Consider the following 27,010-nt stretch of genomic DNA (forward strand, 5'->3'; position numbering starts at 1 on the left):
GAGAATATTGTAAGTAACTCTTCCTATCCCCAAGAATAAACTTAACATGCTAGAAGACTTTTCTGACATCTTCAATCTTCAGTAATGCATGAAGTATGGTAATAAGTTTTCCTGAAGGGTAATACTTACAAGCTCCACTCAGATATTTTTATCTGAGCATTCAGCATTACATTCTGAATGCTGAGCACATTCAGGATGTCAAAAGGTTCACCATTTAAAAGAGTTTTGGCAGCTCGTAATAACAGCAGTCATTCTTCAAATACTCTTGCACTTTCCTGTCCAAGATCTCTGTTCTCCTCAGGTTTACTGTAGGATGTTATTTCCTCAATTCATATTTTAATTTCCTTATTCACAGCAGTGTTATGCTGCCATCCATGGTACATACAAGCTGAGAAATAGAGAAGATTTACCATGCTCCAGTTTTTTAATTTAAGCCATGGTTTTATTTATAAAATCAGTCTATTCAATTAAGAACTACAATCTATAGGGACTCTTTTCAACTTAGAAAATTAGTGTGTCTGTACAGTTTCCATAGGAAATAAGATGCCTTGAATGAATTTTCTTCCTGCTTGGACCTCCTATCATCTACGTCAGAAATTGGACTTCTATTATCTAAGCAGTTACGTTTAGTGCCATATGCTTCTCTCACTCTGGTAAACAAGGTGGATGTTTTCTTTTTGTTCTTCCTCCACTTGTGGAGATCCTATTTGATCCCTTTGTATTTCTTTCAGTACTTTTTTCTTTTGCACCCAATGAATGTTCCATTATTAGCCAGAGTCAAAGTGGCTGGATAGGCAGTAATGTGCAGCATTAGACCTCAGCAGAGCAAACTCATAAACAGTTCTAATCTTCCGAACAGAAGGGATTCATCATTCCCAGTCCATATCCAGCTTCTCACCAAATAAAAATTTAAAAGAGAATAAGATAACACGTTTATTTTAGTTTATCTACCGTTTCCTTTAAAATATTGCTGAAGAACAGTTAGTTCAGTGTCATTAGGCATTCAAGAAGGGAGTGTTGGGAAACATGTCACCACTAATCCATTTACCAATTTTTGTATAGCTATTTATTATAAAAGTGTTAAAAACTACATTTTGGTATTCATTTTTCTTTAGTTTAATAGATTGAACATTCCTTAAATAAAAAGAATGTTATGTATTTAATATTTATTCATTTATATTATTATTATTTTAAATTATACTACTATAAACCACCTAGTACAGACAGTTGAGATAAGACCTTACTTTTATCATGATAGTACTTTTACAGGATCCTGCATCCTCAATCATGATTGAATTCTTTTTATTAAATTACACATTAAAATAAATATATTAAACATATTGATATATTAATAATATTATTAATATTGATATTATTGCTGCATCATTAACATAAAATCATGGTTTGTGCACATGGTACAGCACAGTCACAGTGCTGTAACAAACATTACATCATGTGGTTTTATATTAATAATGCAGCATATTGTAACATTTTAATATTATTAGTATTTTTATTTTAATGTTCAATTTAATAATATGGATTCAATCATGACTGAGGTGCCTTATCACAATTGTTTATACTAAGTGGTTTGTTAGTAGAATTTAAAATATATAATTTAACAGTACAGAGAAATAAGATGAATCTTAAAAAGATTAATTTCAATAAAATAATAGTATATTAATATTATATATACTCATATTATATATATTATATTTGTAAGTTTATTTTTCTACATATCACACAGCATTCATTTGTGTATTTTTTTATTTTAATAACATAAAACCAAAAGAAGAAAATTAGTACGTCATAGAGTTTCAATTATTTAGGTACAATTTTTTTCAGTAGATAATCAAACTATAACTGTTGCAGTTTGTTCATTATTTCTCATTTATGTTACGCTAACCAGTGTTTTTCTTTTCATTTATTTGTTCCTATTCCTACTCATTGTTAGGCTTTACAGTGCTGTAATACTACTTAATCTTTTAATTGACTATAAAGGATAGAATGAGTTAGAAGGCTTATACATTGTAATATTTCAAATTGTTGAATATTAAGAAGGATAGGGAATGAAAAATGCCTGGTTCAAAATATTTGGGGCGCATAAGATTTTACGGCCTTAAATTTTTAAAAAATAATTGTTTTAATAGTAGAAATCTTTTTTTGTTAATTGAAAGAAGCTAGAAGTTCATGGCCAAATTGTAATTCTAAGAATTTTTTACTCTTGAACATGAGTGGTTTGGGAAGAATGTTTAAAATATTTTAATTTTTTTTGTAATTGAAGAGAATTAGATGTCTGGTAGAAGGAAAGTATGTCTGAAATGAAATTTTTTACTTTATTATTGAGTTTTTTACTTGTATTTAAAGAAAGAATGTATTTTTGAAATTTAATATTTTTAATTTAATTAATTGAAGGCAACTAGAAAGCCTGGGAGGCACGGAGCCCAAAGTTTGTTACCTTAGGTGTTTACTTCTCCTGGAAGCGTAGAGTACATTTAAAAAAAATGAATAAAACATTTTTATTTTTGTTAATTTGGCTATATAGCCTGGAATCAATGAAGTTTTTGTAGGGCAGTGCAAAATACACAAAATTTGATTTCGGTTGCTTAGACAGTTGGAAGTTAATTTGCAACGCTTGTACATTTAATTCTACATGAAAGTTATTAATTACAGAATGATTTGCCTCTTTCATGAACATCAGTGGAGAATCTCTCAGCATTATGAAGCTGCATGTGATGTTTTTATGAGTAGTTTTTATTATTGGCTTTTTTTAATAGAAAAAAATTAATTCATTTAACACACAATAAATAAAAGTTCAAAACTTTGTTAAAGATATATATTTTTTTTACTTTCATTCACATAAATTTTCTACAGAACAATCTTTCTCATTTTAATTATATTAGGTTTGTACTATATAAGATTTATTTGTATATTAGCTGCATAAGATTTGTTAATAACTTGTCTCATTCTCTATAAATGTGATTGCTAATAATTTGTAAGTGTTCAGATAAAGTTATGTCAGTTAGTAATTTTATTCTTAGGTTACCTTTTCTGTTACAGAACAGGTCACAGAATTAGAGGCTAGATGCAAGTAACTAGAAACTGATAATGCTGCTATGGTACAACATAACCTTTCAGCTCAACTCCTGGAAGCAGAGCTTCGTAATCAACTTGTAAATAGTGTCTCTCATGATCAGTATTCACAATTAAAAACAAATCTGTTATCTACTGAAAAATACCTGGTTAGTAAAGTAAAATACTGCTATTTTGTTGTTTACTAACAATTAAGCATTTAATCTTATTCAGAGATAGATTTACTTATGGTGAAATCAACTTTTTTCAGTACAGAATTTTTATTTTATAATTGAGAAAAGATTCATGTAAACAAATTTCCTGAAGCAGTTAAATTGCTAATTACTGCTCTCATTATACTGCATTGCTTTTGAAAGTAGAATATCTAACACAATATTCATTGCGTGTTAGTTGTTTGAGGTATTTATTTACCTCAGTTTATCTTGTTGAAAATGTAACAGGTGTCTCACTTTAGATTCTGTTTATGTTAATTTGAAGGTGAAATTTTATTATACATTGGCTGTTAAGATTATGATTTCAGATATGAAGCCTTTTTTAATTTTATTTTTTGGTAAACAAGTATACACAGTTTGTCTGAAAAGTTTTCAAACTAAATTTCTGTAGTCAATACACGTAGCGCCATCTCTTGGACAACCAAGGAACTATGTAGTACGATGTCAAGTGTGGGTACAAAATTTAATCACGTTTCATCACTCCAGTCTCAAATTATATTGACTGTGACATTGAACAGGGAAGTGCAGTAAAATTTTGTGTTCGACCTCAAAAATCTTTGGTTGAATCTTATTCTATGTTACAGTAAGCATTCGGTGATGAAGCCACATCTTGTACTACAACATACACTTACTGGAAGCGGTTTAAAGATGGTAGATAGTCGTTGGATGATGATGAATGAAGTGGGAGGCCGTCAACAGCTGTTCATGATGAAAATGTTGCAAAAGTGCATGCGCAACGGGTCAAACTGTCCCAACTGGTCAAACCATGAATTCTAAATTCAATTTGGAAGTAATAAAATGCCTGATGTGTCACATTTGTCAAATGCAGCCCGAGTACTGGGATCCAGGCAGTTGGACTCTCTTGCACAACAATGTCTTAGCACACATGGCAACAGTTTTAACACATTATTTCATCACAAACCAAAATACCATCTTATCCAACCCAACTTGGCTCCAGCAGACTATTTTTTACTCCTGAAACTCAAATTGAAGATGAAAGGCCCCTTTTTTGATGACATTCCGGCCACCCAAAAGGCTTGCACTGAGCAGTTGAAGGCAATCCCACAAAGTGATTTCTCCAGAGCATTTGACAGGCTCTACTGGTACTGCAACAAGTGTATAACTATAGAAGGGTTCTATCTAGAGGGCTGATGTGAGTAAATTCGTTTATCTTTAAATCTGTATTTGTATTTTGATTTCAGACATACTGTGTATATAAATTGTTAATATTTATTTTATTGATGAGTGCATTGTTAAAATATATTCATATTATACTGTATAATATGCTATACTGATTAGTTTATAATATAGTCTAACATTCACATCTTCAGAAATGTTTGCTTGAACTGCAGCTGCTGGATTTATTACAGGCTGAACTGAAAGCTGAAAAGTCTAAACTTTTGGAAGAAGTAGAAATTGCACTACAACAGGTGAAAGCTTTAGAAGGCATACGAAAAGCGCATGATTTTCAAAATGATGCACTTCAGCGTCAGATTCTAGAGTTAAGTGCTGTAAGCGATGACAAAGCTACCATAGGCAAGTATTTACAATATGATTTTTTTGGGAATTTTTAAATTATCTCCTACTATTTTTATTTTATTTTTCTGTAGTCTGCTGTAATTGATTACTGTGTTTTAACAATGATAATCTGTAAGAAAACGCTTATCTGTTATTAAATTGAAAATAAATCAACAATTCTTATAATCTGTGACTGTTAGCAGTGAGAATATTCATTTTCACCAGATCAAATTTTAAATTAATGGATATATTTCATCTTATTGCTTTTTTTCATTCATTTTTTCTGGTTATTTGCAATGATGTTTAGTTTTGCTAATTTTGGAATTAAGAATACCATAGTGTTTTATGATTTTCTGTAAGTCATGTACAGGAAACAATGTACATGACCTGTAGGTCATCTAATATCTTTTTGAAACAAAATCACAATTCAATGTTTTCTTTTTGTTTTAGTGATCAAATGCAAAAACTTGTTAAAAGTACAAATTCTGATTCCAAAACCTGTCTTCAGTGAATGGAACAAAAGCATGTATTTCATTAAATTCATTATGAGACTATATGACACTTAATATTTACTAAATTTCGTATTATATGAAAAAGTTTATTGAATTGTGTACAATTTTTGTTAGAGATTATGTTAATTTGGTTAAGGATCCAGTTTTCTTGGTTTAAATCTTTTTTTTTATATTGCAGTTAGAGTTATACATATATATATATATATATATATATATATATATATATATATATATATATTGCAGGTCGATTAACTAGAGAGTTGTCTATGGTTTATCAGCATGAAACAGCATCAAATGACACAGTTATAAAACAGCAAGCTAAACTAGCTTGTGTTTTATTATTGTGTTTTTGTATGTGTGTTTATACAAATATATGATAAAAATTGCCACTCTCTGTGGCAGAGTAGAGCATCTTGGTCCCCCAGGTTCAAATCCCAGTTAGGCATGACATTTTTCATACGCTACAAAATTGCATTTCCATATCCCACATACACTAGCCTCAGGTTTGTATTTTTCTAAGAATCAGGTGTGTATTTAATAAATGGATTTATTTTGTTATTAATTTACTTGAATTTTTTCCAGATTATTAACTGATGTCATACATGATTTACGTCGCCGTTATCTTGGTAGTATACCTCTGGTAACTATGGACACAATGGGAAATGTTATAATACATCTTCAACAAGAGTGCCAAAAGCTTAAAGACTCATTGTTTGAAAAGTATGTTTTAACTTCAAAAGAATTAGTCAGAGCGCAAATAAGAGACAACGATGATGTTGATGACGAATCTAAAAAGAAAATTCCTTACAACTGTAGGTTACAGGTATGTTTCAACTAATTCAATATTGTGTATTTGTAAATTTGTTTGTAAATTACATTGATTCAGTATTTAATTGTTGATTAAACTCATTGTGCGTGTATATTCATTAAAGTTTATATATGATATTATTAATTATATATATATATGGTACGTATAAGTCTATGATACTTATGATACGTTTATGAACTTTGGCTAAGAAAAGAAGATAAATGACTTTGAGTGTTATAATATAACTAGAAGTTATGAAAACATAATAATAAACATTTTCCATATTCAGTTTAACTTCATCAGAAACATTTTGTAGAACATTTAGTTAATGAATGCTTATTAAAGTATGGACGTTTATTACAACAAATATTTGGTAATCAAAGGAATTTGGTTATACAATAAACCTTAAATATAAATTTTTTTTTTTTTTCTAGTTGTTATATAAAAAATTATGTTTTAATACTAACAAAACAATTCTGCAATAGAACTAATTATTTTAAAACTTTTCTTAACTTTTCTTTACATAGTGAAAGCATATTCTACAAAAGTGCAGTTAACGAGCCAGTGATGAAAATGTTAGGAACTGCTTTTAAAACCCAGTAACATAGATTTTTATGGTTTTACCTTAGTATTGGATAAAATAATTTTAACTCCAATTTAATAATTAATATCTGTAAATAAGTTAGATTATTATTGTAATATTTTTGTACAACTATTTTTATTTATTTTACATTATTTGATATTGGAAGTTTAATATTTGGTTGAAATTTATAAGAAGATTTACTTTGTGTGTACATATAAGTAATTTTTTTTATATTGTAATGTCATAAAGTAAAAAAAGTAAATTAAATGATATACCGTTTTACAGTTGAAACAGTAGGTATGTTTATCTGAACATCAGAGAGTTGGTGTATATAAGAATTAGCACCTATTACGATTATTCATATAAGTATTGCTCATTTGAATTCAGAGCATTCCATCAGTCAAATTGTTCTTGGAAGATAGGAACTTATTCTATTAGTTATTTAAATATCAATCATATTATCTGTATAAATAAAAATGTAAATGTTTGTTTAATCAAAATCCTAAATCTCCAAAAGTTCTTCACTGATTGCTTTGAAATTTTGACATAATGTTGTATTCAAATATGTACATGTTTTTATATACCTACTCTTTATATTCCTAAAATATCACACTTGTGACTGGTAAAAACATGCTTTTTTTGAAAAACAGCACTACCTGTTGGATGTAAAAGCAACACACGCTATACTAAATATTTTACAATTTCATTTTAATGTTTCCGATATGTGTGTCCACTATAGACTAAAAAACTATTGGACTGATTTACGTGGAAGGAAAAAGTGAGAAAGGGAAAAATCAGAAAAGGGAAAGAGGGAAAAATTGTAAGAGGTAAAAGGGAAGAAGCGGAAAATGAAAAAAGAAAAAAGGGGAAAACAGGAAAAGGAAATGGAAAGGGAAAGGATAAAAGGGAAATGGGGATAGAAGAAGGAGAAAGGAAGGGAAAGCAAATGGAAAGGGGGAGGAAAATGGGAAAAGGTTTAATTTTGTGATGTTCTGTAATGTTCATTTTGTTAATGTTTTATCAAACTTTCAATTGTGTTGATTTAATCTATATATATATATATATATATATATACTCAAATCTAGCACTAGCATGGCATTGCTGGGTTTGATAGTTACTGATATATTTTTGATAACAAGTGCTAGATCAGGGTACTTGCATTTAATTTTTCAAGAAATGCAAGCCTCAAAGATGTTCAAGAAGTATCTGACCGTAGGCTATGAAAAGGCTTCCTATTCTAGTCTTTTAAAGTAGTCCTACTGTGACTCCCAAAACTTAATTCACCTAGTTGGAAACATTTTTCGTATTCCTCTTTTGAAATCTTTATCAGCTGCACTGTTGCCATTCTAATTCATCATTATGCCCTCTTCACTATCAAATTGGAACCCTTTCAGTTCTATCTTCAGCCTGGATTACAACCAGAAATCTCAAAGATCCATGACTGATGAGTAAGGAGCTTGGCAAACCAGAGGAATTCTGTGACCAAGAAATTCTGGATCAGATGTGACAATGAATCTTGTATACCATACAGTCGTATTCTTAGTTAAAAATAGCATTGTAAACTTTTTTAAAAACCACATTATATGTTGATTTTATGATCTATTGTCATTACACTCATTATCATCTGTCAAGTATTTACTTCAAAATAACTTGTTTTTCATTAGGAGGTTGGGCGAAAAATACTTGTTTACAAACAAGTATCATACCAAAATTATTTTAAATTGGAAAAAAATCAGTATGATCACATGATTCAGAATCACATGATTTAGAATCACTCATGTTGAAAATGCTGCTTGAAAAGTGGAACTATCAAGGAAATATCATCAACAGTTGAGATATCAGCCAGAAATTCCCAATATTCTCATTAATGAACTAAACATGTATCATGTTTGTAAACACATTGTTCCAAAAGTGTTGTCTGCTGATCAGAAAGAAACCTCCATGATATTGGCAGGAGTTCTCATCACTATGGCTGATCAAAATTAAAATTCTCTGAGCAAGATCATAACATTATCTGAGCAGATGAGAGATGGTGTTACACTATCCTCAGAAAGACACCAGACGTCAAATAAAAATCAACATCATGTCTGCAGTTACAGAAATTCTATTTTGATAGCAACAAAGAAAAAGTTATTTTGAAGTATTTTATGATTCACGGGGTACTATTCATAGAATACATTCCTAATGAGCAGACAGTGAAAAAGGAGATATAGCAGTATCTTTTGTAGTTTATGGGATCTACTAAGAAGGAAGCATCCTGAAAAATGGGAAACAAAGAATTGGATTATTTTCCACTACAATGCACCAGGATATTGACTCATGCTTTTCAAACATTATCTGGTGTAACACAATGTAACATTTCTGGAACAACCACCATATTCTCATATCTTAAGCTGATTTTTATTTGTTTCGATGCTTGAAAAATGCTCTGAAGGAGAAAAGATAAAGAGCACCAATGACCAGTGTGATGAAGCAGTTGAGGATGATACCACATAGTAGGTGCCAGGAATGTTTTTAGCAACTTTTCAGACATTGGTAAAAATAATGTTCTTTAACTTTTTCATACAAGCAGTTTTTGAAAAATAAAGTAATTCCAAAAATGTTTTAAATCTACTTATAAATATATATATATATATATATATATATATATATATATATTTTTATATCAGAATGAGCTGAGAGGTTTTTTCTATACTTAATAGAAAATGAGCAAGAAAAAATGATTTAATGGAATAAGAAAGGAAACATTTGAAACATCATTGATCCTTTTATTTTCAGAGCTGCATAGTTTTTCTATAAAATCACCACATGCCTCAATAGACTAACATCATCACACTAGTTTTTGAATAGGAGATCAATAGAAATCTGAATTTGACTACAGGATGAATACAGCAGTAATGAAAAATCCAGGCGTTTAATTGCTGTGTTGATTTGATTTAATGCAGTATAAGTTTCAGTATAACATTCAGGATTTATTGTTGTTTTCCAAAACATAAAAACTGATTGCTGATTTCTTGAACATATTATTTTTTAATAAGTCCAAAATTAAAAAAAAAAGATCTTCCCAGCAGAAGCTTGAGTTTTGAATTTCTGAGTTTCTTGAGTTTTGGCTGGGATGGTTTCTTGTGGCAGTATTTCATGAACTGCTTTTTGTCCTCAAGGTCATAATTATGGAATCAAGTATCATCAATTATAATGATCTTTAAGAAGTCCTCACCTTCTTCAAAACATTTCAGGGGTTTCCAAGAAATTCAAGCTCTCTTAGCTTTTATGTCGTCAGACAGCATACACAGTACACATGTGGCAAAAACTTTGTGGAATACAAGAACTTTAATAATGTAGCCCATTCTCTCGATAGATATTCCTAATTCAAAGTTTGATTCAATTTTTGTGAGGATCAGTTCAACAAGAGCTTGATAAAACTGATCATTTATAGCCACAGGTCTCCATTTTGTGGTAAACTGTATATATATATATATATACATATATATATATATATTATGTATATATATGTATATATATATATACAATATAGTATAATATATAATATATTATAGAATATAATATGATATAGGATAGGACAGATGTCTCACTATCTGTCCTATCCTATCCTATACATTTAAAATTTTGAGTTGCCCACTTGGTGTTGGCTTGGAGTGTGGGAGTCTGATACTGTAAAATAGGTAATTTCAAGAAATTCATTAAATTTCATTTTTCTGTGTTAACTGCTAAAAAGTTATGTGTTTGTCTATACTTTATTAATGTGTGAATAAATTACTTGTAAATAAAAACATTGTATCAGAATAATAAGTGAATATATTTGTACACATTTTAGGTGCATGTTTGTGTGTATATATGTCTATGTACATAAAGATTAGTCTATATATGAGTAATCAATTGGTATTTTTTGTTTTGAGAGTTATATTTATTCTCATATTACTTTTTTCTAACTGGATTTGGATTATTTGTACCAGAGTGTGAGACCAAAATCAAAAGGAAGGAGATACAGATAATTTCTGGGCCTATAAATCAAACCACAGAAATTAGAACTGGCACTCGGTTTTACAGGTTATTATATTTATGACAAGAAAGCTTAAAAATTGCTGAATTTTAGCAATAAACTTTATTATTTTATAAAAGCAAATGATATATTCTATTTTACAAATAAGTGCCTTAATCGTCAAGCCATTTTGTTATAATTGAAAATCCTCAAAAAACTTTTTTTTAATTTTGTCAAACAAACTTGGACTGAAAAAAAATAATTTTAATTTAGATGGCTTTTAAGGTAAACTGTGTATATGGCATATCAAAAAATTATATAAAAGAATTTATACGTACAAGGTGTCTCATAAAGAAATGCAAAGAATTTCAGGAAATTCATTTACTTTTTATATTATACTTATGACGTTTAATGAGAAATTAAAACAAAACTGTTCTGTGTTACTTTTATAAGCATATTTATACTTTCAGATTTTTGAATGTCATAATTTTGATTTTACAGTTAAATAGAAAGAAATTGTTATTAATTAAAGAAGTCTATTATTATTATTATTCTTAAGCAATATATAAATTAATCTTCAGATGCTTTTTATCTCCCATTAGATAATTAAACAAAAACCTTCATTTTCATGTATGTTATTTTTTAAAATTATTTATTGTTCTATTGTGATTTACTATACTTTCATAAAAAAAATAATAATAAAAGCATTTTTTAGAAATAGTAACATGTTTGTTTCTTAGGAATTAAGTCAGAGAATAGAAATAGAAGCATTAGAATATAGAGTAAAACATGCTGAAGGCCGAGCAGAACGACAAGAAAAATTGTGTAGGGAGATTCAGGAAGAACCAATTTCAATGGACACATCATGGGAAAGAAAATTACTTAAATGGGAGGAAACACAGGTACGATATATGCGTAATGAATGGTAATGTTAAAGAATTATATCACATGTTAAAATGAAATTCTTTTCTATTAATTTTTTTCCTTTGACTATTAATTTATATAAAACAAAAAACTAAATGAAATTTAAAAGTTCAAAACTTCCTTCTTATTTTTTTATTATAACTTCAACTTTTTATAGATTTTGCCTGTTTTTATTCGCAGAAAAATTAATTTTTATTAGCGAAGTTGTTTATTTGTGTTATTTTTATTATTGGAACAAAAATGTCTATTGCTGATTATAATTTGCAGTTCATTCTTAATTTGAAATATATTAACTAGCAGCAGTATTTTTTAAGCAGTTACAGATCCCTTATTAAATAAAAGTCTGCAGCCTAACAAGTTAGTGTTGCAGAACACCACTACTTCTAGTTATTTATTTATTTATTTTTTGCTTTTTTATATATTATTTACTTGCAAGAGTTAAATTATCTACAAGGAAACACTTAAGATAATGTTTAGATTTTTTTTTTGTTTTTGTTACTGCATTGGCAGAGAAAACTTTTTAATGTTGTAGACTTACAAAATAAATATCTAAAGAAAGAGAATTTTGATATTTTTTTTTTAACTTTGTTTTCATTACCAGTATTTACAAATGTAAATTTTGCATTAGATATTATTATTATAATTATTTCAGTTCGAAATGTGCAAGAAACTTTTTGAACCGCCGGAGGATATTGAGACTTCTCAAGGAGATATTCATTCAACTCCTTCATCTCCACCTCTTGTTTCTACACCCATTCCACCAACTTCTGTTTCCCAATCTCCTGTTGAATCACCTAAAGAAGTAAAGTCTTCAGTCGATACACCAACAACAGCTGTAGAAGTCCCCAAATTACAGCTAGACCCAATTAGCCCTCAGAGTGATGCACGAATTGAACAACAGATTTCTATAATTGCTTCTCTTCAAGATCAGCTGTCTCAGGTTTGTTTTTATTTTTTATCTTCATTTTTTTTAAAATGAATAATGATTATTGTGTGAATTAGTAAGTATACATTATTCATTAAATTTAAGAAACATTTTAAATAATAGGAAAACTTATGTAACTTTATACTGCTTTAGATATTGGCTGAATGTAGATGACATCTAATTTTCTGTATTATTTCTAAATTGAAATTATTGATACTATTTGCTGGTTATAAAATTAAATGATTTTAAACATGAAAATTTTCGATTTCATTCAACTACAATAGATATTCAACAAGCATAACATCAGATTTCAGTGTGACAAGAATTTTTTAGCTGTTGGGATAAATTTTGTGTAAATAAAACTTACAAATTCTTATGTACTCATATTATTTTGATTTCATCAACTGTTTTCATCTTGAAATATCTTTAAAGAATAGATTGTGACTATATTATTAAAAGAGTCTTTCTTTCATGGCACAAATGTCATTTGTTTTTTAATTTTAATAGTAAATGGTCACTTTTCATGACCAATTGTAAGGAGATATATATATATATATATATATATACAAAAGCTGTTTTATATATAAAAATGTCGGCCAGTACTTCAGTACTGTATTTCCATTATTAAAGCAAAAAATGTTCCCCTAAATCTAGGTTCATAAATGCCTATTTTATACATTTTCTATATTTCAAAAAACAATTTTTAAATTTTTAAAACTGATGGAGCTATTTTAATGAATTATCTTAAACTTTCATTTCATGACAACTCAAAAACTAGTAGTGCAAGTACTTGTTTATTAGCAATCTTAAGTATTTCAGTATGAAGAAAATGACTCCTTTTTTTCAATTGAACTTTTTCAGATGAATTATAATGGAAAAATGTTAGTGTAAGTAAATCTTGCTAGAAAATAATCAAATTGCAAAATAGTTTCATGTCAGTTAATTTTTTATCTACTGCTTAATTATATTAATCAATACCATTCAATTATATATGAATTGTTACAGCAAATCAGTGATATCATCCCCTCCAAGTTATCAAAAAATTTGATCTGGACACCACATGACTTTCTTGTATGCCTATTACATTACATACACCTTTTTTTAAAAATGTATAGTACAAAAAACTTTGTTTATTAATAACTGATACTTTTTCATACTTTTTTTTTATTATTATTATTGAATTATTATTTAGCGTAATTTTTTTTTTTATAATCAGAGGTTAATAATTATTAATAAATCAATATATTTAAATTTAAAAAAATTAAAAAAAAAAAAAGAGATGAAGTCTGATTCAAACCAATGTGCCGTCCCCTAGTAAGATCCAAATATTTCAATAATTAGAAATTTGTTTGGCTATAACTCTGGAACCAATGAAAATAAATATCACTTATGATACATTGTTGAAAAGCTCTCAATGAGGGCTTATTATTGCAGTTAAGAAAAAGTCCAAAATCCTGATTTTTTGGGCTTTGGGCTTTTTTAGACACTTTTGATCCAGACATTAGCAATCAAAAGGGGGGGTACACAATTAGTTACAGCAGTACTACATCAAAAATTTCAGACATCCTACGGCTAATAAGTTTTGAGTTATGCGAGATATTACATATGTACATTCAGACGTCATGCTGAAATTAATCAAAATGGATATTTCCATTGAAATCTGAAAAGCAAAATTTTTCACGATCACAATACTTCCTTTACTTCGTACAAGGAAGTAAAAATACCAACTGTATATAAGTCAAACATACTTCAATCAGCTCTTTAATAATTATGTTTTATAATACAATATAATATATTAACTCTTTGTATATGTATGTCTTAGAATATTTATAAAATTAAAAAAACAGTTGATCATAGAGTTTTTATGTAGAATAACAACACATTGATAGATTATTGTGAATGTATATTATTTTGATTATTTTTTAAAATTTTGATATTGCTACTTTTCTGTGAGATATGGCAAATTTGTACATTAATTGTGAAATGGCTGATATGCATTGATGTATGGAGAAACAGATGGTGGATAGTTCTGCCAAACAGGGTCCACCTTTATCACAAAGCTTATTTGGATCATTGGCCTTCCTGAAAATGTTCTTCAAATTGACAACAATTTATAAAATTGGTACCTATGAGCCTCTTAACTCTAAGCAAATGTTTATGATAGACCGAGGTTTGTCTTCACGCTTGAATTAGAAACACAGGTGTTGAACAAAATTGAAAAGTCAAGGATTGTCATATACAGGATCACAGTCAGGAAGGTATTTACAGTAAGAGCTTCCAGCTCTTATTGGCTGATTTTCAATGCAGAACAGACTTGTTTTTTCTAATTTTATTGTTAACCCTAACTACCAATACTTTCTAAGGATTAAATTAATAATGTCTTTTTGTATTTTAAAATATAAATTAAATTAGTTTTAAGAGTACAGTAAATATTTTTATTTTTTTTATTTTGTGATAAGGATTATTGTACTAAAATGTGTGCGTGTTTATATATATATATATATATATATATATACACACAAGGCTATTCAGAAAGTAAGGAATGTTTTGGAATTTTAAAAAAACCAAGTACAAGAAAAACTTTTTATTATATACATGTGAAAGAGGGACTAAAATACTACTTTTTAGCATAATCACCATACAAATTCAGGCACCTATCATAGCAGTGGACAAGCTTTGAAATTCCTGTGTCATAGAATTCTGCCGCCTGTGATCTCAACCACTCAGTGACGCACCCATCTTGCACAAAATTTGTGGTAGCCTAGCTTCTGTGAAACAATTTCAAACAATAAAGTCCGTGAAACTTGTGGGAAACATAGAAAAAGTTCAGTTATTGTGAGACGGCGGTTTTCACGAATCTTTTCGTCAACTTTGGAGACCAGATCATCAGTCACAATGCTCGGACGTCCACTCTTCTCTTTATCGTGAACATTTATTCGGCCATTTTTAAACTGGATGCACCACTTCCTGATAGAACTTTCACTCATTACGTTGTTCCCGTACACTTCACACAGTTCCCGAACACTTCACACAGTTCCCGATGAATTTCTATTGGTTTTAAGTTTTTTGCCAACAAAAAACTAATCACAGACCGCACCTCACAACTGGCGGGATTTTTTATTGCAGCACACATTTCAAATTTGTATATTAAAAAAACGGGCAGTGCGGAGATGTTCCCGTTGTCACAGCTGGACGCTGACTGAGGACGTCCACTGAAGTCCTTTCGGTGCTAACGCTAAATAGGCTAGCAGGAATACGCCACAACGGGTCACTAACTATATGGAGGGAGCAATGCACCCCCTGAGGTGCCGAGCACGAGCACACCAATATATACGCGATTGGCGTGCGCCTGGCGGCGTCAGGGGAAAACGTTCCTTACTTTTGGAATAGCCCTCATATATATATATATATATGCATACATACATTATATACATATATAATGTATAATATATATAATTTATTTACATATAAATACATACATACATTGGTAATGATGTTAACCACTTTCTTTACAAGACCTTGCTTCTTTGTATAACGTATTGTGTTGTAATGAATGATTTTTTCTCTAGGCTAATATGTCTCTAAATCAGCAGTCAACTAAACTATTAGCTTCTGAAAAAATATGCAGTGATCTTCAAATGCAATTAGCTGTGATTAATGCAAAATTAGAGGAAAGAAATAATCATCTGACTGCTTTAAAAATTCAACTATCTGAGAAAAACACTCTACTTTTGGAAAAAGAAAAAGAATTGATTGAATTACACAAAAGTCCAGTTGTTTCTCCCCAGTATGAATATCAAACTTCTCATGAAAACACTGAAACATTAGCTCTAAAGGTTAGAAGTTTTTTTTTATTCTTAATTGTAAAATATTGTGTTAAATAGAATGTTTTATTATGCTTTGGTAATTAAAATCGTATTTCTACAACTACTGAATGGTTTACAAATGTGAAGGGTTTGTGAATTTTCCAGTATGCTTGTAATATTCTGTATAGTTTATAATGATTAAGAATTGTATTTTGATAATTCTGATTTCATCGATTTAGTGATAATATTTTATTTTTTAATTAGTAAATAAATTTTAATGACCAAATCTGAATAATTGAATCAAAGGGTGTATCATATTAATGATCTCATTTAGTTTTCAAAATTTTTCCTTATTTTGATCTGATTGCTTTGCTTGTCTGGGATCTTTTTACCTACCACTTCATTCATCTTATTTTTCTTCATAATATGTATGTTTTGGAAGTCTGAAGTCATAATACTGAAATAAATAAAAAATATGACCTTATGATTTCTCAAATAAATGGCTAGTTAGATTGAGCTTACTGAAACTTGGCCAGTATCTAAAAGATATTTTAAACAAGGTAAAAAATTGAAATGTTGGTAGGAATATGTTGTGTTGAGCTTTGAAGCTTTGTAGCAGGATCCTTCAACAATAAAAATTCTGCAGTTTAGTAAACTGCAGTTTCCAGACCATTTACTAGAATATGGTATCCAACAAGACTGTTAGTGTTAACTTATTTGTTATAATTGTAAATAATGTAGAAAGTGCTTTAAAATCCTGTCATTTATTCACTTCATGTGCAGATGTTTTGTTGTAAATAAAATGCAAAAAAAATAATTGAAAATAAACTGTTTGTTTATTAATTTTATTTATTATATTTTGATTTAAATTAACGATTAATTTGAATCAATGATATGGACTTAACACTTAAGAGAACTCAAAAGTTGTGAGTTAAAAATTGTGTTATGTTACATGTAGCCAGTAAAAGCTTTTAGGTTGTAGATTGAAGATGTGTATTTAAATTTTAAAAGATCTTGGTGAGACCTAGACGGGATTGCGGTTCAGTAAACTCCTACACCAGATAAATTGCTTTAGCTTTTATATAAATATTACATTCATTTTAGCTTGCATTTTTTTAATATGTGGAGCCCCTAAACATCCCTTACTATTCATCTTCTTTTGACTACATACTGGTACTGTAAATCTTATTTGTGTGCTTTAATGGCTTAATGTTCTTGCCCAATGACTTATGTTAACTCATGGTTATGGGTGTTACCAAACGATTTCATGAGAGGTGATCTCGGTATTGCAGGTGTGAAACCAATCTATATTCTTGCAATAGAAAGGTATTATGCTGCTAGGAAGTTGGGTAAGTTGACTTGTGAAAAAATCCAGGAGATCAAGCAGCATGGATATGATTTATGGCAAGCAAGATAGGATGAGACGGAAAGGGGGCGGTATATGCATGATCTTTTCCCAGATATTAGATGCTTGCAGCATCTCTCTTGAATTTCCCTGAATTAGTATGTTACACAGTTTCTTTCAGGACATAATGCTTTTAGGGGCAAGCTGGTGCAATTCGGCCTGCTGGATGCAGGTTTGTGCTCGCAGTGCAGGGTTCTGGATGACACTTTTCATGTGTTCTATGAGTGCACAAAATATGATGAGAAGTGTACCGAGGTGATTTGTCATCTCTACATTCTGACACTGGATATACAGCAGAATTGGAGTTACCAGGTCGAATGGTCAATAATTGAGGAATTTATGATTTACCTTGCAAAAGAAAAGCAGAGTCCTTGACTGGGCTTCCCTTGTTTCTACTGTTTTCGCATTTCTTTGTTACTTTGTATTTGTTGGTTTTTATGTTAGTTGTATTGTGGTTTTGTTTAATGTTTCACTTTTATGTTTTTCACTTGTTGGTTGGTTTGAGTTGTGTATCAAATTCACTTCTACCTGCTTGGGTAGGTGATTTCAGTTCCTTCATTCTACGTTTAGGAATTCAGTCTTGTTTAAGACTATATTTGAGATGTTTTGTTACTATGAGTTCATCTTTGTTAGTAGTACATAGATGGGAGTATCACTTGTGGAATTCACATTGGTGGCATACTAGCAAAGGTGAGACTAATATGTGAACTGCCGAGGTTAGATGACCTCTGGAAAAGCCCTCAGGTCTAGGTATGGAGGAGGTGGTGTGGCAGCTGGAAATATCACATAGTGGGTGTCTTCCCCTACAGGATCAGGATGTGTGCTTTAATTCTTGTTTCTCTTGAAGTTTTCAAAAAGATTAGTCATTTGTTGTAAATTTTGGCTAAGGCTAATTTGCAACATAGTTTGTTCAGTTTCAGTTTTACATTTTTTGATTGCCATTAAATTTTGTTAAATTTTAATTTTAAGAGCTTTTCTTTTTGGTAAATCAAAAAAGGTTTTGTTTTTAGAGCTTTGATTTCAATGCCCTACTTTGTTGATTGTATCATGAAATTCATTAGTGAACTATTTCAAATATTATTTATAATATGAATGAAAAAATTTCATTGTTTCATGACAGAAAGAAGTATAATAATCTGTTATGTTATGTAATCTTTTCATTGATATGACAAGCCCTAAATTTGAAGCACTTGAAGTACGAGAGAACTAGTTAAATGTTATTTTCTTTGGTAGTGTGGTGTAAAATATATAGCTTTCTTATATGGTGAGCAGGTTAAAAGTGTCACTTGTAGGTTTAAATATAATATAAATTTTTTTAACTTGGTATGATGTGCTGCAACAGTATACTGAATTTTGGCAACAAAAAAAAAAGGAAAACAAATTTCCTTCTCAATATTTCTAGTAAGCCTACCACTATATGCTTATTATTGAGCCTGGTTAGTCATGTTCAGAAGTTGCTTGCATTCCATGTGGTCACAAAGCAACTCCTGGCTTTAATGACTGAAGCCAGTTTTTGTCATTTTGATTTTTTACACAGATAGACAGAAACTGAATGAATGGCAATTTAACATTCTTTAATTTTTTTTTAAATTCTTTCTAATTTTCTAGTAACAATAAGTATTGCTGTTAGCAATAATTATTTTAAACAGTAGCTTTGATGTCAGGTGTAATAAATAAATTACCACATTCAATACTGGCAAAAAAAAAGAAAATTACTGTATAACTAATTTTTTTTAATCTTTAATATTTTTCCATTACCAGACCCTTAAATTAAATAAGAGTTCTTTTCATTGTTGCTTTTAATTTTTTTTTGTATTTTTTAATAATGGGCATCGTGATTGTCCATACACATTGGTGTCTATAATCTTAGTGAGTGACATGTATAATTATCATAATTCATTTTAAATTAATATATTTTATATGAATCAAGGGGTAGAAATAATTAACCAAGGACGTGGACAAAGTTGCATAACGTAATATTTTCATTTGTTATGTTATTATTAAATGCATATATTTGCATATATTGTTTAAAAATCTAGACTTCTTATGTGTAATCTTGAATACATAAATGCAACATATAAACAACATACATATACATTAGTAGTAAAAAAAATGATTAAATATAAAAAAAATTAATTTCATGACACATTGAAATAACAGAAATGAAATGAAAGTATGCTACAACTATGGCTCTTTCCTCAACTGCAATACAAACACAGAACTTTATTTGGCAACAAGATGGTGTGCCTCCTCACTGGCATAATGCTGTATGTGATTAATTGAATGAAATTTTCCCCAATTGCTGGATTGGTCACCAGGGACCAGATAACAAGGCTCGTTTGATGTGGTCTCCACGTTCGCCTGATCTAACCCCCGTATGATTTTTTCTTTGGATATTTATAGAGGATCAAGTGTATGTGCCACTGTTACCAGCTGACCTACCCGACTTGAGACACAGGATTGAAGCAGCTGTTGCATCAATTACTCCAAACTCGCTGATTAAAGTATGGGATGAACTCTCCTATCGGGTCGATATGTGCCATGTGATGAATGGTGCTCACATTGAGCACTTTGCTCACTAGGAAAAACTGGTTTGAGTTGCTCTTTCATTTCATGTATAATTTATCAAGTAAACCTTAATAAATATTACATAACTTTAAAATCCTGATATTCATTTTGAAATGCGCAGTATTTTTATGTTAGTCTTCAAAACAATTATTCAGATTCAAGCCTGGTAACCATTACAAACCAAACACTGGCATATACTGTTTTTTTGGGACTTTTTACCTGCACATATACTGCATTTTTCTGGGACACCCTCTTTTGTCTTCTTTATGTAGAAAACCTTGGGACATATTGGAGAACAGCAGTACTTTTTCATTGGAAGGAACAGTTGGACGATGATGTACAGGATTAGTAATATAATTAAAGAATTACAGCATTTTTTTAGGAATAATTTTGATTTGTTTTTAAAAACAAAAAGTAGCTGTTTATCAAAATCAGGTGGCATATATGAATACTCATTTTTTTACCATTTAAGAGTTTTTCTTTCAATAGGCTGTCATCTGATCTAGATGATCAATGCCTCCCATAAACTAATTATATTTTACCACAGCCTCTGGTTTAAGGGTTTTACCCCCTCATTTATTACCAATATTGATAATTTCATTCCCAAATTAAAATAACATCCCTTTACACTTCCACTTCAACACACAAAGCCTCATCTGAAAATAAGGCTTCTGCTTCATATTTATTTAATTTTTCAGTACCTACAATGGACTGGTTTCCTTTTCAGTTTGATTTAAAAATATTTATTTAGTACATTTTCCTCTAAAAGCTCATGGATCAGACAAACACTTTTGTGATAGTTGTCCATAAAGAGCGAGTTCCCATCATGCAGTGCCCCCCCCCCCCCCCATGAGCTTATATACTACATTTTCTTTGTGGCCAGGGCCACCAATTTCTTTATCAGAAGCTCCGGTATATATGGCACACCTTAAGACCAAACCAGAAGGTTCTGTAAGCATATATGTTTTTACCAATGTCTCTTAGCTTTAATATAAATATGGAAAAGTAATCTCCCTCTCCAAAGTACCGCAACACATAAATTTTGTGCAGGGTTAATTGTTTTATTTATTGTTTTATGGAAAAGGTCTAATAATAGTCATACTTTGTATAGTCTGTCAGTTGGTATTGGTTCCTAGAGTAGATGTTTCAGCAAAATGTAATTACTGCAATTTTGCAATAAACTTGTCACAGCTCATTCAGTTCCTGAAAAGTGACATATTATATAAAATGTCAGTACTCCAGGAAACAGAAAGATGTGGCATTAGAACTGTTCCCACCCATATGAAGGAGCATTCCTATAAATAAATTCCTCAGTTGTTAGGCATTTCCATTTTTTTATTCTGGTGTATGATGATGTTAAATATTTCACAATAAAACCCTTGTTTTTTTTGTATCTGACATTATTAGATAAATTATTTCATTTCTAAAAAGCAAGTCTAAAAATTGTCTAAGGTTACTTCTAACCAGTAAAATTTCAAACCCAAGCATGTTAGTAGAATTGAGATCAGTCTTTGTGACACTTTTTTACTGAATTGTGGTGTCAGTACTGTAGTCCTTTGTTGTGTGGAAGTGGAAGGAACAGCGACTGAAGGTGTGTTGATATTACCTGAAAGGGGTTGTTGTGGGTTGTCAACAGTTTCCTCATAATTGCTTTCTAAAAAGTTAAATTCACCTACCATTCATTTGATGAAATAGAGATATCATCATCTCTGTTAGTTGGTCAATACTTTGAATTATATCTCTTTCATCCTGAATACTTTGTTGAGATGTTCGAGGTTATATTTTGTGATGTCAGTGGTACTGGCTCAGATGATAATAAATTTTTAATTTGGTAGTGTGATCTCTTTAACCCTTCTAAAAATATAAAAAACTGATGAGAAAATAATGCGAAAATTATAAAATAATATTGTCAACAACAAAAAATTTAATTAATATCATTTAAGTTAACTTTTCTTCTCTTAAAATTAAATTTCTATCAATATTCTTGAATAATTTTCACTAAAAATACATTTCAAGTTTATGGCACAATAAATGGAAAACTGCACAACAAAATTAAAAATTTGAAAAAATGTTTTATAAAAAGTGAAACTGCAACACTCTACTTATAAAGTAAATGTAACTGATTGATTGTACATATTAAATAACCTTATACTGATGACAACATCTCCATAAAGTGAATATAATGTGCACAGATACAAGGACTTCAATGGGAGTCCACATCCATCCAGTAAGTCAGTATGAACAATGATTATAGTTCATAGCGTCCAATAGCTAGTAAAAGGATTATAATGATAAGATTAATTTGATTAAAAGCCAGTAAGATTTGTTAAGATATATACATTTTCCCCCTGCAGAATATCTGAATGTTATGGAAAAAATTCAAACCAATTTAAAGCCAAAAACACACAGAGTAGCTGGGTAGGTGACTGCTAATTGTTTAATTTCAAAAAATTATTTCCAAACATTTACAACTGTCTAGCTATGGAATTTAACTGATAGAAAATTCTAAATATTGGCAAAATATATTTGAGGCAATTTCATGTTTCATAAAAAAATGTTATTCATAAATTTGTAGTAATCACTTTAATTTTAATGTTAAGAGGTGTTTAGACATGTGGGAATTCCATGGAGTTGTGAATAGGTGCATCTCTGCTATTCCATTTGTACATTTATCGAACTAAACCTTGAGTGCATCATTTATTTAATAAATTTAAGAATGGGTTTAATAGTTTTGGTCTTCTGTTGATGTATAATTAATTGCTGCAATTTGGTCATGTTACAATTTCAGTTTACTGTGATTTTTTGTTTTTTAAATTTGTATTTTGTATTACATTAGGTTTGGCTTTACAAGTTTTATATTTTATTATTATTTATCAGTAATAACTGTAATACAAAGCCTTTTTTATAGGCAACTGTTGCTAGCCTCCAGAACATAGTAAATCAAAAAGAAGAAACTATTGGAAGATATCAGATCCTGTTAAAAGAATGTAGAGAAGAACATAATCCAGCTGTTGCTAGCCTACAGGAAGAAATTAGTAATCTACAGCAAGTAGCTTTTGAAAAACAGAGTCAGCTTACTCACAGGTAACAATAAAAGTATCCAACTGAACTGATTTTTAATTGTAAGGAACTATCAGAAAATAAAAATTATTTTTTCCATTTTATTAAGTTAGATTTTCTGTTATCCAGTTGCACATCCACATCTTAGCACAGTGATATTAACATGTCTTTGTAATGCTGAATTTACTAAATTTCTTCTTTGTTTAAAATAGAGAATATTTTTCTATTTGCTGGGCTTTTACTGTCATTACTCAATAAAATTACAAATTTTATTTTTGCTAGCAATTATACACTAATTGCTAGCAAAAATAACATATTATAAAATGTGTACACCTGTTTCAGTTTCCTAAGCGTGGATAGTTTACTATTAACATATTCTCACTCTCAAAAAACCCACTACCAAGCATTTGATTTGAAATAATATTTACTTATTAGAACATGTGCTAAAACTACTTAGTAAAAATTTTCGGTTAGTAAAGCAATTGTTCTACACTTTTCTATTTTTTAATGATGTAATAATTTAATTATTGTCAGATGAACAAGAAATTTTAGTATCTCACCATGTAAGATTTTTAAATCATTTTTATAACTGACGTGGAATAGATATTTAAGGCAACCAGAATTAATTTTTTTTTTTTGTTTTTAACACCAACATTAATTTCTCTGAAATTCTATCTGAGTATGATTGTTTATACCTTCATGAAATGAACAGCTCTAACAATATTAAATCTCATCCATAATAACTTTTCTTTGAAATACTGGTATATTCTGACTTCGAGCTTCGTTTGGTATTTTAGTTAATAGCTTTATTTTAGATGGTTTATATAAATAGAGTAAAGATACAGCCCCAACATTCTCTGTATACAATATTGTTTCACAAAATGACTGTGAACTTTTTAATAATCTTTCCTTTCTACATTACGTATGAATGTTTGAATTCATCATGGATGAAGTGTAAAACATCTGAGACTAGGTCCTTAAAAACACACAGAACATAGCACATGCATACCGTACAGCAGTGATAAGTACTGACCTTCATGAGTCAACATGCCAAGTGTAGAATGCAAATCTAAGGACATCTGTATTAACATTACATGCTTATTGAGAGCTGTATGTATAACCACATAACAACATTTCAGTATGCCCTGTAAAGTAGAACAGAGAGGTTACATCCACTTTTGATCAGATTCAGGAAGTGCATGATTGAGACCTTTGAAATGCTGCAGCAGGTCTACAGCAATGAGGTAGTTAGTCAAAGTAACAGTTTTGAATAGCACTTGCACACAAAAAGAAAACAAGGCAGATCAGGAGTGCAACCAAGACATGGTCATCATTTTCTCTGGCATTCAAGGGGAGATTGCACTTGATGAATTCATTTCCACAGTTCAAGATTGATGTAGAGTTCTGCTGTAACTTTCTGAATCATCTGAGAGATTGCATTCAGTGCAAATAACCTGAATTGTGGCATGATAGCACTGTTGAACAATCAAACAGCTTCCAAAATTTGCAAGTTTTAGACCGTAAGTACATGATAATCATTTTACACATCCTCATACTCATCAGACTGATCTTCTGTGACTTCTTCCTCTTTCCCATGAGTGAACCTCAAGCTGAATGTTTGCCACTTCGATATCAAACAGGAGATCCAGTATGAGTCTCCAGGTGCATATCACACTTAAAAAACAGGAATTGCTTTTCCACTAATGGGAAAAGCATTGGAATCAGTGTAATGTTATACAAGTGGACTACTTCAAAGAGTCTGATTGCAAAATTTGAATTTGGGAATCTTTTATAGATTTAGTCTCAGAATCGTTTGATTGTATCTTATGTTTTCTATACATGGACTCAAATTATCAAATTTGTATGCTGTTCATCTGTTTCTTAGCATGGCAACTTTTTAGTTTGATATTCACCTTAAATTAAATAACTTCTTTAAGAAGACATTAATATGTGAAATTCATAGTGAATATAAATAATTTTTGTATTTCAAAATATTAATATGATTATTGTGATAAATTTTATTCAAAATTAATTATAAATATTCATTATATTTAAAATGAATATTAATCTAGAATATTACCATTTTAGTTTTTTTCTAACCATGCATTAACTCATTATGTATGTAAGTAATTTCACCTTCCTAGTATAAGATCATGTAAATAGACCTCCAAGGTCATAAATAGATAAAACTAGTACTGTCTTATCTTACAGGTGTAAGATAATTAGATTATATCTTGTCTCATCAACAATAAATTTTACTAATACTAAATAGTCTCTCATATATTCTTTGATAGTAATTGAATAGATATATATATATTCATTTAAATTTTTGTTGATTTTGATTGTTAAATTTACAATAACTTTTTACAGATTTGCTTTGTAGTAAAAATATTTACATATTATTGTTAGGTTTTAACTAATTTTCTCTTTAATTTTTGTGAACAATATGTTAATGTTAATTTTACAAAAAATATGACCTCAATCTTCGATCTTGTTTCTGTATCGCTGACTGTCTTTTGCATATTATTTGTAAAGATGAAGTTCTATTTACATTGCAGTACATCATTTTTGAGAAAGAATAATTATATGTCGGGTCTAAATATTTATTGGTTATGTTTTAGAATTCTGCAGCTGTTAGTACTTCATCAGAAGAAGATGATTTTATTAGTGCATGTTTTCACAGACGACTACAATTGGTTCTTAGAGCTTTACTTGCCATATCTGATGAAGCACTTCGCCAAAGATTTATGTCACAACAATTACTTGTTAAGGTATGTTAAATTAAACATTTGTCATTGTTATTTTTAAAAAACTATGAGATCATAGTTATCTTAATGCTTTAAAACTTGTAGAAAAAGTCAAGGGCAGAACCTGCTATCAAATATAACAGAAAATTTGTAACAATTACATAACATTACAACATTATAACAATATGGCGAAAATCATTAATCATTAGGTGATAAGTTTTATTATTAAACAAATTACATTTTTTAACATTAAATGATGAAAAAAGTTAACAAATTTGGCTAGGAACAAAATATCACATATTCACAATTTTACCACAGCCCACATGCTTCTTTGTAAGAATGATGCCTCTACCCAAGCAGCTTGCCAAGAAAAAAAGTAATGTCAGTGCCTTTTGAACAGACTATATATTTATCATTGTTATCATTAAAAATGTTTAACATAGTTATCATCAGTAAAATCTTTATCAGGTTTGCTAGTTGAGTTCTTTGTTAAAACCATTATGCCAGCAGCTTCACCACTGACTTTTTTTCATATTATTTCTAAAAAAAGTTATTGATTTTTTTTTTATAACTTATTCAATTTCTTCCAAAATAAAAATATGCAATTATAATTATTTTTTTTTTTTTGTCTTCAGTCATTTGACTGGTTTGATGCAGCTCTCCAAGATTCCCTATCTAGTGCTAGTCGTTTCATTTCAGTATACCCTCTACATCCTACATCCCCAACAATTTGTTTTACATACTCCAAACGTGGCCTGCCTACACAATTTTTCCCTTCTACCTGTCCTTCCAATATTAAAGCGACTATTCCAGGATGCCTTAGTATGTGGCCTATAAGTCTGTCTCTTCTTT

The 27,010-nt window shown here is 29.8% G+C and overlaps 1 protein-coding gene across 1 annotated transcript in view; it reads left to right on the forward strand.

Annotated features, from left to right (window-relative positions):
- The first annotated feature begins 3,113 nt into the window (after positions 1-3,113).
- LOC142324674 (uncharacterized) overlaps positions 3,114-27,010 on the forward strand; it is a 55,847-nt gene continuing 31,950 nt past the window's right edge. Inside the window, exons 1-9 of the mRNA XM_075365552.1 lie at positions 3,114-3,239; positions 4,634-4,842; positions 5,915-6,155; positions 11,464-11,625; positions 12,300-12,587; positions 16,142-16,408; positions 23,260-23,435; positions 24,975-25,059; positions 26,033-26,182. Coding sequence (XP_075221667.1) covers positions 3,114-3,239; positions 4,634-4,842; positions 5,915-6,155; positions 11,464-11,625; positions 12,300-12,587; positions 16,142-16,408; positions 23,260-23,435; positions 24,975-25,059; positions 26,033-26,182 — 1,704 coding nt within the window. The remainder of the gene's footprint in view (positions 3,240-4,633; positions 4,843-5,914; positions 6,156-11,463; positions 11,626-12,299; positions 12,588-16,141; positions 16,409-23,259; positions 23,436-24,974; positions 25,060-26,032; positions 26,183-27,010) is intronic.

This window comes from Lycorma delicatula, chromosome 5, assembly GCF_047948215.1.
Source record: "Lycorma delicatula isolate Av1 chromosome 5, ASM4794821v1, whole genome shotgun sequence".
In the NCBI taxonomy this organism is placed as follows: Eukaryota; Metazoa; Arthropoda; class Insecta; order Hemiptera; family Fulgoridae; genus Lycorma; species Lycorma delicatula.